Genomic DNA, 13,151 nt, shown 5'->3' on the forward strand with positions numbered 1-13,151 from the left:
GTAGAGGAAGGATCCGGCCGGGCCTGCCCGCCTGCGGGGCGGAGCGGGGAGGGGGTGCGGGAGGAGCGGGGGGTGGGGGGGGGAGGCGGGGAGGGGTGCGGGAGGAGCGGGAGGAGGGGGGGGGAGGCGGGGAGGGGGTGCGGGAGGAGCGGGAGGAGCGGGGGGAGGCGGGGAGGGGGTGCGGGAGGAGCGGGAGGAGGGGGGAGGCGGGGAGGGGGTGCGGGAGGAGCGGGGGGCAGGCGGGGAGGGAGGGGGTGCGGGAGGAGCGGGAGGAGGGGGGGAGGCGGGGAGGGGGTGCGGGAGGAGCGGGAGGAGGGGGGAGGCGGGGAGGGGGTGCGGGAGGAGCGGGGGCAGGCGGGGGGGGAGGGGTGCGGAGGAGCGGGGGGCAGGGGGGGGGGTGCGGGAGGAGCGGGGGCAGGGGGAGGGGGGTGCGGGAGGAGCGGGGGGGGGAGGCGGGGAGGGGGGTGCGGGAGGAGCGTGGGGGAGGCGGGGAGGGGGGTGCGGGAGGAGCGGGGGTGGCGGGAGGAGCGAGGCGGGCACGGGAGCTGTCCCGCCGCAGTCGGCAGACGCTGCAGGTGGAGGCCCGCCCCTCCGACGACCGCAGAGCCCGGCGGCCTCGGGGGCACCCCCGTCCCCACGCGCGGGGGGGGGGGCGAGCCGGCTGAGCCTGAGGGACAGTGAGGCCGGCCTGGCCCGCGGAGGCAAGTGCCGGGGCGCCCGGATGCGGCCGCCCCCCGCCCCCCCCCACCGCTGGCGGCTGGGTGACCGTGGGCCGCGCGCCCCGCAGTGGCCTCTCCCGAAAAGGCGCGGCAGCGTGAGCTTGGTCTGCGCGGGGCGCGTGGTTCGCAGGCCGGGACAGAGCCCGAGGACCGAGAGTGCGTGGCACGGAGAAGTGGGTGTCCCCGGGGGGCAGCGTGCGGCTTCCTCTGCTCCTACCCGGTCTGCAGCCCCCTCCTGCAGACACACGCCCACATGTGCTGTTGGGTCAAGTAAGGGGTCCCTTAGAGCCCCGGTTCTTGAGCTTTTCCGTCTCAGATCCTCTTTACACAAAACTTACCGAGGATCCCAAAGACCTCTTACTTATGAGCGTGACAGCTGTCCATATTACGATTTACGAGGAACACAGGAGCCCGCTGGGGTGCTTCCAGTGGACAAAGTTGCACAGTTGGAGCAACAAAATAGTTTTGGATTATAACCCAAAGTATAAATAAATATGCATAGATCTGTACCGATATAAATAAATACAAGAGGGGCGGCGGTAGAGACGGAAATCCATGCAGAATTCCAGGTAATTGACGTAGCTACGCCCTAAGTGTGAGCTCCAGGTTGGGATTTCCTGACTAGGGTCCAGAACAGAAAAAGGCAGGGGTGGAGGAGGGGTCGGGAGTAATTTTACGGTGCAGCAAGCTGACAAACCTCCGTCAGGTGATCAAAGTCGGCATCAGCTGTGGTAAGTCAAGTTGATGGTGTGCAGCCTGGATCTGTGATGAGGAAGACATGTACCTCTGGTCTTCCTCCCCACATCCTCCGTGTAATCAAGAGATTGATTCATACCTGTTGAATCATCCTTGCAACCCAGGGATAAATCCCACTTGATCACGGTATGAGATCCTCTTTTTCCCAAAGGTTTTACTTATTTACTTGAGAAAGCCAGAGAACATACACAAGAGGGGTGGGGTGCAGAGGGAGAGGGACAGACTCAGGCAGGGAGTCTGATGCCATTTGATGATGCTGATGCAGGGCTCAAACCCAGGACCCTGGGATCGAGACCTCAGCCAAAGGCAGAGAGAGGCTTAGCGGAATTAACCACGCAGGTGCCCGGGTGTATGATCCTTTTATTATGCTGTTGAATTCAGATTGCTGATATTTTGTTGGGGATTTTTGCATCTATATTCATCAGGGATATTGGCCTGTAATTAATTTCTCTTCCTTCCTTCCTTCCTTCCTTCCTTCCTTCCTTCCTTCCTTCCTTCCTTCCTTCATCAGGGTAATAGTAACCTTGTAAAATGAGTTTGGAAAGTGTTTTTTCCTCACCAGTTTTTGTGGAAGTGTTGAAGATTAGTATTAATTATTTATAAAGATTTTATTTGGACACAGAGAGAGAGCCCAAGCAGGGGGAGGACCAGAAGGAGAGGGAGAAGCAGACTCCTTGCTGAGCAGGGAGCCTGATGTGGGGCTGGATTCCAGGATCCTGAGATTATGACCTGAGTGGAAGGCAGATGCTTAACCGACTGAGCCACCCAGGCACACCAAAGATTGATTGGCATTAATTCTTTAAATGTTTCTTTTCTCTTTTTTTTTTAGATTTTATTTATTTATTCATAAGAGACACAGAGAGACAGAGGCAGAGACACAGGCAGAGGGAGAAGCAGGTTCCATGCAGGGAGCTGGACAGGGGACTCGATCCCGGGTCTCCCAGATCACACCCTGGAATGAAGATGGCACTAAACCGCTGAGCCACCCGGGCTGCCCAATTCTTTAAATGTTTGATTGAATTCACCAGTGAAGCTGTCTGGTCCTGGGCTTTTCTTTATTGAGAGATTTTTAATTACGTATTCAACCTTCTTATCAGTTATGGATCTATTCAGATTTTCTGTTTCTTCCTGATTCAGTCTTTGTAGGATGTATGTTTCTAACCATTTATCCATTGTTTATACATTATCCAATTTCTTAGTGTATGATTGTTCATGGTTGTCTCTTCTGAACCCTTGCGTTTCTGTGGTATTCCCTGTAATGTGTCCTTTTTTATTTTTATTTGAGTCTTTTTCTTTTTCCATTACTCTAGCTAAAGATTGGTCAACTTCATCTTTTAAAAAATCAGCTCTAAGTTTTGCTGGTCTTTTCTGTGTTTGTAATGACTATTCAATTTATTTCTGCTAACCTTGGGCTTAGTTTATTCTTTTTCTTCTAGGTCTTTCAGGTATAAAGTTAGGTTATTTGAGATCTTTCTTTTTTTCTTAATGTAGGCAATTATTATGATAAGCTTTGCTCTTCGAACTGCTTTTGCTGCATCCCATATTGGTATGTTGTGTTTCTTTCTTTCTTTTTTTTCTTTTTTTAAAAAAATATTTATTTATTCATGAGAGACACAGAGAGACTGAGGCGCAGAGACACAGGCAGACGGAGTAGCAGTCCCCATGCAGAAAGCCTGATGCAGGACTCCATCCTCGGTCTCCAGGATCAGGCCCTGGACTGAAAGCGGCGCTAGACCGCTGAGCCACCCAGGGATCCCCAGGTATGTTGTGTTTCAGCTTTCTTTTGTCTCATGATATTTTTTGATTTCCCTTTTGATTTCTTCTCTGATCCATTGATTCATCAGGAGTATATTGTTTAATTTCCACATATCTGTGAATTTTCCAGTTAGATTGTAGAGAGTTGATATAATTTTGTCCTTAAATGTTTGGTACAATTCACCAGTGAACGCAACAGAGCCTGGTACTTTCTGTATTGGAGGGTTATAAATTATTGATTCAATTTCTTTAATAAACATAGGCCATTTAGATCATCTATTTTTTGTGTGTGAGTTTTGGCAGATTGTGTCTTTCAAGGAATCGGTTCATTTCATCCAGGCTATCAAATTTGTGGGCATAGAGTTGTGGGTTTTTTTTTTTTGTTTCTTTTGGGTTTTCTTTTTTTTTCTTTTTTTTTTTTTTGTATTTTTGCATCTACACTTATGTTTATTTTTAATTTTTTAAGTTTTTATTTAAATTCAAATTGGTTAACATACAGTGTAATATTAGTTTCAGATGTAGAATTTAGTGATTCATCACTTATATACAACACCCAGTGCTCATCACAAGTACCCTTCTTAATACCCATCTCCCATTTAACCCATCCTCCACCCTCCCCTCCCCTCTGGTAGCCATCAGTTTGTTGAGAGTCTGTTTCTTGGTTTGCCTCTCCTTTCCCCCGCACCATGTTCATTTGTTTTGTTTCTTAAATTTTACATATGAGTGAAATCATATGGCATTTGTCTTTCTCTGACTGACTTAATTTGCTTGGCATTATATTCTAGCTCCATCCATGTTGTGGCAAATAGCAAGATTTCATTCTTTTTTATGGCTGAATAATAATCCGTTATATATGTGTGTGTATATATATATGTGTGTGTATATAATGCTACTATAAAATAAGGGTGCATGTATCCCTTTGAATTAGTGTTTTTGTATTTTGGGGGTAAATACTCTGTAGTGTGATTGCTGGGTCCTAGGGTAGTCCTATTTTTAACTTTTTGAGGAACTTCCATACTGTTTTCTGTAGTGGCTGCCTGAGTTTGCATTCCCACCAACAATGCATGAGTGTTCCTATTCCTCAACATCCTTACCAACGTCTGTTGTTTCTTGTGTTGTTGATCTTACCCATTCTGACAGGTGATATCTCTTGTGGTTTTGATTTCCATTGCCCTGATGGTAAATGATGATGAACATCTTTTGATGTATCTATTAGCCATCTGGAATTCTTTGGAGAAATGTCTTGTTCATTGTCTTCTGCCATTTTTTAATTGTATTATTTGTTTTTTGGGAGTTGAGTTTTATAAGTTCTTTATAAATTTTGGATACTAATCCTTTATTGGATATGTCATTTGCAAATATCTTCTCCCATTCAGTAGGTTGCCTTTTAGTTTTGTTGATTATTTCCCTCACTGTGCAAAGCTTTTTATTTTGATGTAGTTCCAATAGTTTTTTATTTTGTTTCCTCCACCTCAGGAAACATATCAAGCTCATTACATATGAGCTTGAGAAGAATGTATATTCTGCTGTTGTTTGATGAGGTGGTCAATAGATGTCAATCATAACCAGTTGATTGATAGTGCTGTTGAATTCAACTATGTCTTTACTGATTTTCTGCTTTCTGGATCTATTTCTGATAGTCTAGAGTTGAAATTTCCAACTGTGGTAGCAGATTCTCCTATTTTTCCTTGCAGATCTATCAATTTTTCCCTCATGTAGTTTGATGCTGTGTTGTTAGGCACATACATATTAAGGATTTCTAAGTCATCTTGAAAAATTGACCCTTATTGTTATGTAATTATTCTATATGTTGGCAAATTGAACACCAATAAAAAATAAATTTATAAAAAATAATGCCTCTTTTTCCTTATTTTGATGTCTGCTTTGAAATCAATGCAGCAACTTCTGCTTTTTAGAATCAGCATTGGCACGATACAGCTTTCTTTATTTACTTTTAATCTATGTGTTTTTATATTTAAAATGGATTTCATGTAGACAACATACAGATGGGTCTTCTTTTTTAATCCATTCTGACAATCTTTTGTCTTTTATTTATTTTTTCTTTTATTTATTTATTTGAGAGAGAGAGAGAGAGAGAGAGTGCATGCATGTGTGAGTGGCAGGGGTAGGATGCAAAAGGAGAGAGAGAGGGAGAAGTAGACTCCCTGCTGAGCAGGGAGCCCAATGCAGGGCTTGATCCCAGGACTGTGAGATCCTGAGCTGAAGGCAGACACTTAACCAACTAAACCACTCAGGTGCCCCACAATCTTTCTCTTTTAAATCATGTATTTAGACCATTGACATTTAAAGCGACTATTGCTATAATTGGATTGATGTCTACCATATTTGTTTCTGTGTTCTATTTGTTGCCTTTGTTCTTTGTTCCTATTTTTTTGTTTGCTACTATTTTTCTGCCTTTTGTGGTTTCACTTGAACATTTTATATGATTTCATTTTCTGTCCTTTCTTAACATGTCAATTATACTTCTTTTTTTATGGTCACCCTAGGGTTTGCAATATACATGTATAACAAATCTAGGTGCACTTGCAAATAACACTATATGGTTTAACTGGTAGTATGAGTATCTTATAATAACAAAATAATCCTAATTCCTCCCTCCTGTCTTTTGTATCATTGTGTCATTCATTTCACTTATATTTAAGCATACATAAGCATATGTATATACTTAAGCATACATACTCAAATACATTATTGCTATTATTATTTTGAACAAGCCTGTCTGTTCAATCAGTTAAACATAAGAATAATAAATTTCTGTTTTACTTTCACCTATTTTTTTCTGATATTTTTCTTTTCTTTATGTGGATGTGAGTTTCTGACCTATATCATTTCACATCTCTGAAGAATTTCTTTTACAATTTTCTGCAAGACAAGTTGGCTGGCAGCAAATTCTTTCCATTTTTGCTTATCTGAGAAAGTCTTTATTTCTCCTTCATTTTTGAAGGATAATTTCACAGGGTATAGAATTCTGTGTTGGTAGGTTTTTTTTTTTCCTCTCAGTGCTTTAAATATTTCACTCATTTTCTTCTTGCTTGAATTGTTTCTTTCCTTCTTTCTTTCTTTCTTTTTTCTTTTTTGCTTGAATTGTTTCTGAAGAAAAGTCAACTGTAATTTTTATCTTTGCTCCTCTATCAGTGAGGTGGTTTTTCCCTCTGGTTTCTTACAAGATGTTTTCTGTATTGTTGATTTTCTGCAATTGGAATATTATATGCCTAGGTGCTTACATTCCCTACCTACTACTTTATCTGTTAGAGCCTTTAGCATATTAATCATAATTGTTTTAAATTCTCTGCCAACATCTCTACCATGCCTGAGTCTGTTTTTGATGAATCTTTGTCTCTTCAAACTGTGTTTTTTATCCTTTTATTTATATTTTAAAGATTTATTTATTCATTTTTTATTTTTATTTATTTATTTATTTGAGAAAGAAAGAGTAAGTGGGGGAGGGGCAGTGGGAGAGGGACAAGGAGACTCCATGCTGAATGTAGAGCCCAATGTGGGGCTTGTTCCCACAACCCTGAGATCACAACTCAAGCCAAAATCATGAGTGAGACACTTAACTGACTGAGTTACCCAGGTACCCCTTATTTATCTATTAGAGAAAGAGAGAGAGTGCATGTACCCTTGAGTTGGGGGAGGGGCAGAGGAAGAGGAAGAGAATGTTCAAGCAGGCTTCCCACTGAGCACAGAGCCCAATGCAGGGCTTGATCTCATGACCCATGAGATCATAATCTGAGCCAAAATCAAAAGTCAGATACTTAACTGACTGATCCACTCCTGTTTTTTAACCCTTTTATTATGTTGTGATTTTTTTCCTTAATAGCTGGACTTGAGGTAATGGGAACTTCAGTAAATAAGCCCGTGATGGTCCTGTGACTAGTTTGTAGTCTTTTAATGAACATTTGCCTCTGGACTGTGAACTTTACAAGTGTTTCTCCTAGTTTCTCCCCTCTGCTTAGTTGAGAAATGATAGATAGAGTGGGCTGAAATGGGAAACTTCCCTTCTTCCACATGGAAGAGTAGAGTGGGCTAGAATTATTTTCTTTTCACCAATTTGGTTAGGCTCTGAAAAACCACAGATAGTTTTGGCTCTGGTTAAATAGTTTCTCCCTAGGGAAGGCTTTGTTAAGATCAGAATGCTCTGGTGTATTTCCAAATGATTACTTGCCCATTCTCCCTGCTGGAAGCATGAGGGGACCCTTCTCTAATATTCACTCTGAGAATCAGGTCATGCTCCTGAAGGTAAACTCACAAAAGGGGGGGAGGGTCCCCCATCACTGGTTTCTCCTGGAGTTTTTAATTTTCAGACTTGTCATACTGATGGCTGCTGGCAACTTGCCATGCTGACACTGGCTGGCAACTTGCCCATTACAGTTTAAGCTTACCTACTTTGTTTTCCTGGCACTGTTTCCTGCAGAGGTTTCTGCTCCAGTAAGTTGTGATTCTCTGTATTCACCTGTTTTCTCCAATTTCGGGGGCAGTGGTTTGCCCTGTGACCTCACTTCTCTGAGGGACTTAGGGAGATTTGTTGATTTTTCCATCTGTTCAACTTTTTACTTGTTAGGACCAAGTGACAACTTCCAGGCTTCTTATGCCAGACCAGAAATCAGAAGTCTTGAGTTTCTTTTCATATTGATTTATAAAAGTTTCTTTATGTGTTATGGAAAACAAGTCTTTGCCACATATGTGTTGTAAACTTTTCCCCTATTCTTTTACTTTTTCCTCTTAAATTTATTTATGAAGACTTGTCATAAAAATATGTTTATGCTTCAAGGTGTTACTTAGGAAGGTGTCCTCCACTCCTATAATTATAAAACCAATCTTCCATTTTTTTTCTAAAATTATATGTTATTTCATTTAAACCTTTAATACTTTGAAATTCATTTTTGGTATGCAGTATGAGGTAGGAGTCTAACTTAAATTTTCCCCCCAATTCTTCCTAACTCTTCACCCTTGCTTACAGACTTCCCTTATCCTGGAATGTTCTTCCTGTGTTTACATAATTAGCAGAATCTTATTCATCTTTCCAGGTCCTTCCTTTCTTGACCAGCTCAAAATGTTTTGGCCTCTTCTGAAATCCTATCACATTTGTTATTTGACTCATTGATTTATCAATTATAATTTGCTGTCTGACATTTTAACTTTCATTTATATTTACTTTTTTTTGAAATACCCTTCATATGTAATGCACTCTACCTGCCAGATGATATGACTCCTAAAGATCCTTTAGTCTACTGGGAGAAAGAAACACTAGGCCTTTGGAGATGGATAGGATTTGGGGCATTGGGATGGCTCAACTGATGCTTCAAGTTCTTTGGGGCATTGGGGTGGCTCAACTGATGCTTCAGTTGGCTGAGTGTCTAACTTCAGCTGATCATGATCTTGGAGTCTTGGGATTGAGACCCACATTGGGTTCCCCATTCAGTGGGAAGTATGTTTTTCCCTCTCCCTCTGCCCCTCCTCCTGCTCATGCTCTCTCTTTCTTTCTCAAGTAAATAAATAAAATCTTTAAAAAAAAGAATATAAATTCTTTGAGGACAAAGGAACTTATTATTCTTTTTTTTTTTTGGAACTTATTATTCTTATATCTCTCTCTTGAAGCCACTTGAGCCCCTCACTCACACATGGTAGAAAATCTTTGCTACAGATTACATTGGAAACTGAGTCCTTTACTAGGCCTTCTTTAGTGTCTCTCTCTCAGAATGAGCTGGTGATCCCAAGGCTGATTTTCTCTACTTGGATTCTAGATTCCCAACCTCCCTCCAACAGTTACTCCCAGCTCCAGAGCCTGTTACTATCTTTTGGACCTCACGTATACAGAGTTGGGTTACTCCTCTTCCTCAGTTCTTTTTTTTTTTTTTGATACAGAATATTTTATTTATGTATGTGATATCTGTAGATGTCTATCCTCATCTTTATATTTGTCTCTGCATTCGTACTGAACTGCAAAATTCCTAAAGGATGAGACATGTATCTGTTCAACTTTATTTGTACATTCTCAGCATAGTACAAGCAACAGATGGACATCTGACATATTTCAATAATGATAAAGCACAAGAGAAAATAAAATATAAGTAAATAAGAGACATAAGAAAAGAGCATATGAAAACATACAGAAATTCTTATTTTAGAATTATGCCATACATAATTTCTAAAAATCTGCTTCATTAAGCTCATACATGAGATTATATTGGTTTTCTTATTTAAAGAAAAAGGAAACTTCAATGAGTTACAGAAATAAAATGCAAAATTAAGGTAACAAATATTTTTGTCTCCTGCACTAAAAAAAATAATGATCAGTGGGAAAAAACGAGAAGTGAAGAATAAACTAGACTAATACTGATATATTCTTCATGATTAAAAAAATTGCCTTTTAGTCTTATTTTATTGACTGGAAATGAACAGTGATGATCTTGGGCTAAAACAACAACGACACAGCTCCTTAAAACAAAAGGAGCAAAGGAACATTAACTCAAACCAAACTTTCAGGGTCACTGGTAACATGGAAGTATAGGGAAAATGTTTTAAGCACATTCAAAAAAGAAAAGAGAGAAAAGCACACAGGGCCCCATCCTGCCACTGCATCTTCCTTCCATATTCAGAGAGACAAGAAAAGCTTGAAAACAGGTTACCCAATTAAGCCAGATGCCTCTAAGTCTCCAGGACACTTTTAGAAAGGCTGGCCAGCTTAGCCCAGTATTCAGAATAGCAATTTCATGGTTTAAAATACAGATTTAATGACAAGTAAATAAACCAATGATCAGAAAAACTGAAGAGTGCCTTTTCCTTTACGATGTGATATTAAAGTGCTGCCTATGAACATTTTGTATAATCAAAAGTGTTTGAGGTTTAATTTTTGTTTTACAAAAGTTGACACAATTAAAACCAACATGATTATCACTCATCCAATCACTGAGGTAACAACATTATAAAAATATGTAAAAAATATTCTAGATTCGTAATACCAGATATGCTAATTCCCATACCGCTAGTATAAATTTGATTATTAAAAAAATAGCTTTGTTTCCTTAAAAACACTTGGTTCATTTATCATTTAATATCAGATAGATATCTGCTATTCTAAAGTACCAAAAAAATTACAAATAAAAATGGCGATGTCTATACTCTGGGTTTCTTGTTTGGTGGATCCTGAAGACTAAACTTTGGAATTTCTCCAGAAGGAGCATACGGAATTCTCTTTGAAGACACCTTTTTTCCAATTGTTTCAATCTGGAAGCCAATGGTTTGTAGTTCATTATGGAGCCCATCCAGGACACGTCGCCCATCAAAGATAAAGGCTGGCTTCAGCATTTTTTTATGAATGCATTCATAATCCAGTTCCTTAAACATGTCCCATTCTGTGCAACTAACCACAGCATGGGCACCATCACATGCTTTATATGGATCCTTAGAAATGGTCATGAGCCAGGACACTTGGTCGTCCTGTGAAACTCCTGGGTGAGAAAGATCCACAACTATTTGTTCCCTTGGTACTTTTGGATCATATATATGGAGATGTGCACCTTCATCCATCAAATATTTGCTGATATATATACTAGAAGATTCTCTTGTATCACCGCTGTCCTTTTTGAATGCAAATCCCAAAATAGCTATCTTCTTATCAGTTACTGTATTAAACAAGCTGTCTATAATCCGGGAAGCAAATCTCCTTCTCTGGTAGTCATTCATATCTATAACCTGCTGCCAATAACGAGCTACTTCAGGCAAATTCAGAGCTTCACAGAGATAAACCAAATTCAGAACATCCTTCTGAAAGCAGCTTCCACCAAAACCAACACTGGCTTTCAGAAACTTATTTCCAATTCTCTGGTCCATTCCAATGGCTGTTGCCACCTCTTCTACATCAGCCCCTGTTGCTTCACACAGGGCACTTATGGAGTTAATGCTGCTGATCCTCTGGGCAAGAAAAGCATTTACTGCCAGTTTGGAAAGTTCTGAAGACCAAGTATTAGTGGTGAGGATCTTTTCTCTGGGAACCCAGTGCTCATACACAGCACACAGTGCCTGCACAGCTCTCTGGCCCTCTGGGGTTTCATCCCCTCCAATCAGTACTCTGTCTGGGTTCTTTAGGTCCTTGATGGCTGTTCCTTCTGCCAAGAACTCAGGGTTGGACAGCACCTGTAAATTCAAGTTGGGTTTTGTGTTTGCATCAAATATTCGGCGAATACTTTCTGCTGCCCGCACTGGAACTGTGCTTTTCTCAGTCACAATTTTGTACCCATGTGAGTTTTGCACAATGCGTCTGGCACAAGCCTCAATATACTTCAGATCTGCGGCGCGACCTTTCCCCATTCCATACGTTTTTGTTGTTGGAGTGTTCACAGAAATAAATACAAGATCAGCTTGTTTAATGGCATCGTCAATATTGGTAGAAAAAAACAGATTCTTTCCTCGGCAGGATTCGACCACTTCTTTCAGTCCAGGCTCATAAATAGGAAGTGTAGGAGAGTTCCATGCATTAATTCTAGATTCATTGACGTCAACAACGGTTACCCTGATTTCAGGGCACATATGAGCGATGACATTACATGTAGGTCCTCCAACATAGCCCGCACCAATGCAACAGATCTTAATTTCAAACATGATTAAACCGTTTCCAGGCACCGAGCGCAGCGGCTGCTCCGGTCCCGACCGCTCAGACAGCTCCTCGCCGTGGGCCGCGCTGCAGCAGCTTCTGCACGCTCGCCCTGCTCCGCCTGACCTCCGCTCCCCGCACGCCCCGCCCTCCTCTTCCTCAGTTCTTAACACATGAGGAACACATGTGTTCTTAACACAGTTCTTACACATCAAACTGTGTAAAGGCTCTCTCTTATCTGTTTCTTTCCCCCCTCTACTCCATTCCCCACTCCTATTCCCTTCCCCTGTTTTATAGGCATTGCTCTAATGTGGCTGAAATATGCCCTTGGATATATACGTATCTTTATGTGTTGTTCAGGTATGTATTCCTTGGTTTTAATTTTTATGGGTTGTGCTGTGATATAGACCTTATATGAGTCAGGTTTGCAGAAGTAACAAACAACTAAAATCTTGGTGGCTTATGACAGCATTTATTTCTTGCTCACATTACATGATAGTGATGGTGGGTTGGAGGTTGAAGTTCTCCACCTCCATATTCTCACTTTAGGATCCAGGTTAAAAGATTAAAAAAAAAAAAAAAAAGATCAGAGCTTTTTGATGGACATGCTATTCTCTTGAAAAGAAAATAGCAAAAGAATTGGAAGACATTGTGATGCTTCCTAAAACTTCAGTTTAGCCTTGGCATTTGCCCCCACCAGTCATATCTAATCCTAACCATGGGATGAGGAAGTATACCTGTTGGGAACAATGGCATTGCAAGTTTCATCCAATAAGTGGGACGTATAGTCCTGTGAAGAACAATAATACAACTAATCTTAGACCTCTTTGGTTTTTATTTTTTCCCATACTATTATGTTAAAAATATCTATTCTTGTTGCTGTGTAGATATGTGTAGTTCAGTGCTTCTAAGCATTGCACTGTATTCCATAATGAATATTTGTCATATTTTACTTATCTGTTCTCTCAATGATAGACCTCAAAGTACCTTGAACCCATGCTATCACAATGACTGCCTCCCCAAACAACTTCATACCTGACCTTTAAGTGTGCATATTTATCTAGGATTGCTGGGTTTCAGGATGCTTAATTTTCACTATAGTATGTACTGTAACTTCCACAGCTTATGCTTTCGAAGCGGTGAATGAGAATTCCCATTTTCTCTTGTTCTTGACAATAGGTGATATTTTTCAACTTTTTGATATTATCTTATAAAGTTGCATTTCATTTTAGTGTTGTGGGTTTTTTTGTTTTTGTTTTTGTTTTTGTTTGTTTGTTTGAAGTAGACTCCACATGCAGCATGGA

At 41.1% G+C, this 13,151-nt stretch overlaps 1 protein-coding gene across 1 annotated transcript; it reads right to left on the reverse strand.

The window, feature by feature from the left end:
- Positions 1–10,144: 10,144 nt before the first annotated feature.
- LOC129501400 (UDP-glucose 6-dehydrogenase-like) lies at positions 10,145–11,857 on the reverse strand. Its single transcript, XM_055312521.1, has one exon. The coding sequence runs from the start codon at positions 11,853–11,855 to the stop codon at positions 10,371–10,373; it is 1,485 nt and encodes a 494-aa protein (XP_055168496.1). The 5' UTR covers positions 11,856–11,857; the 3' UTR covers positions 10,145–10,370.
- Positions 11,858–13,151: the final 1,294 nt, after the last annotated feature.

This window comes from Nyctereutes procyonoides, unplaced genomic scaffold (assembly GCF_905146905.1).
Source record: "Nyctereutes procyonoides isolate TBG_1078 unplaced genomic scaffold, NYPRO_anot_genome, whole genome shotgun sequence".
Classification (NCBI taxonomy): domain Eukaryota; kingdom Metazoa; phylum Chordata; class Mammalia; order Carnivora; family Canidae; genus Nyctereutes; species Nyctereutes procyonoides.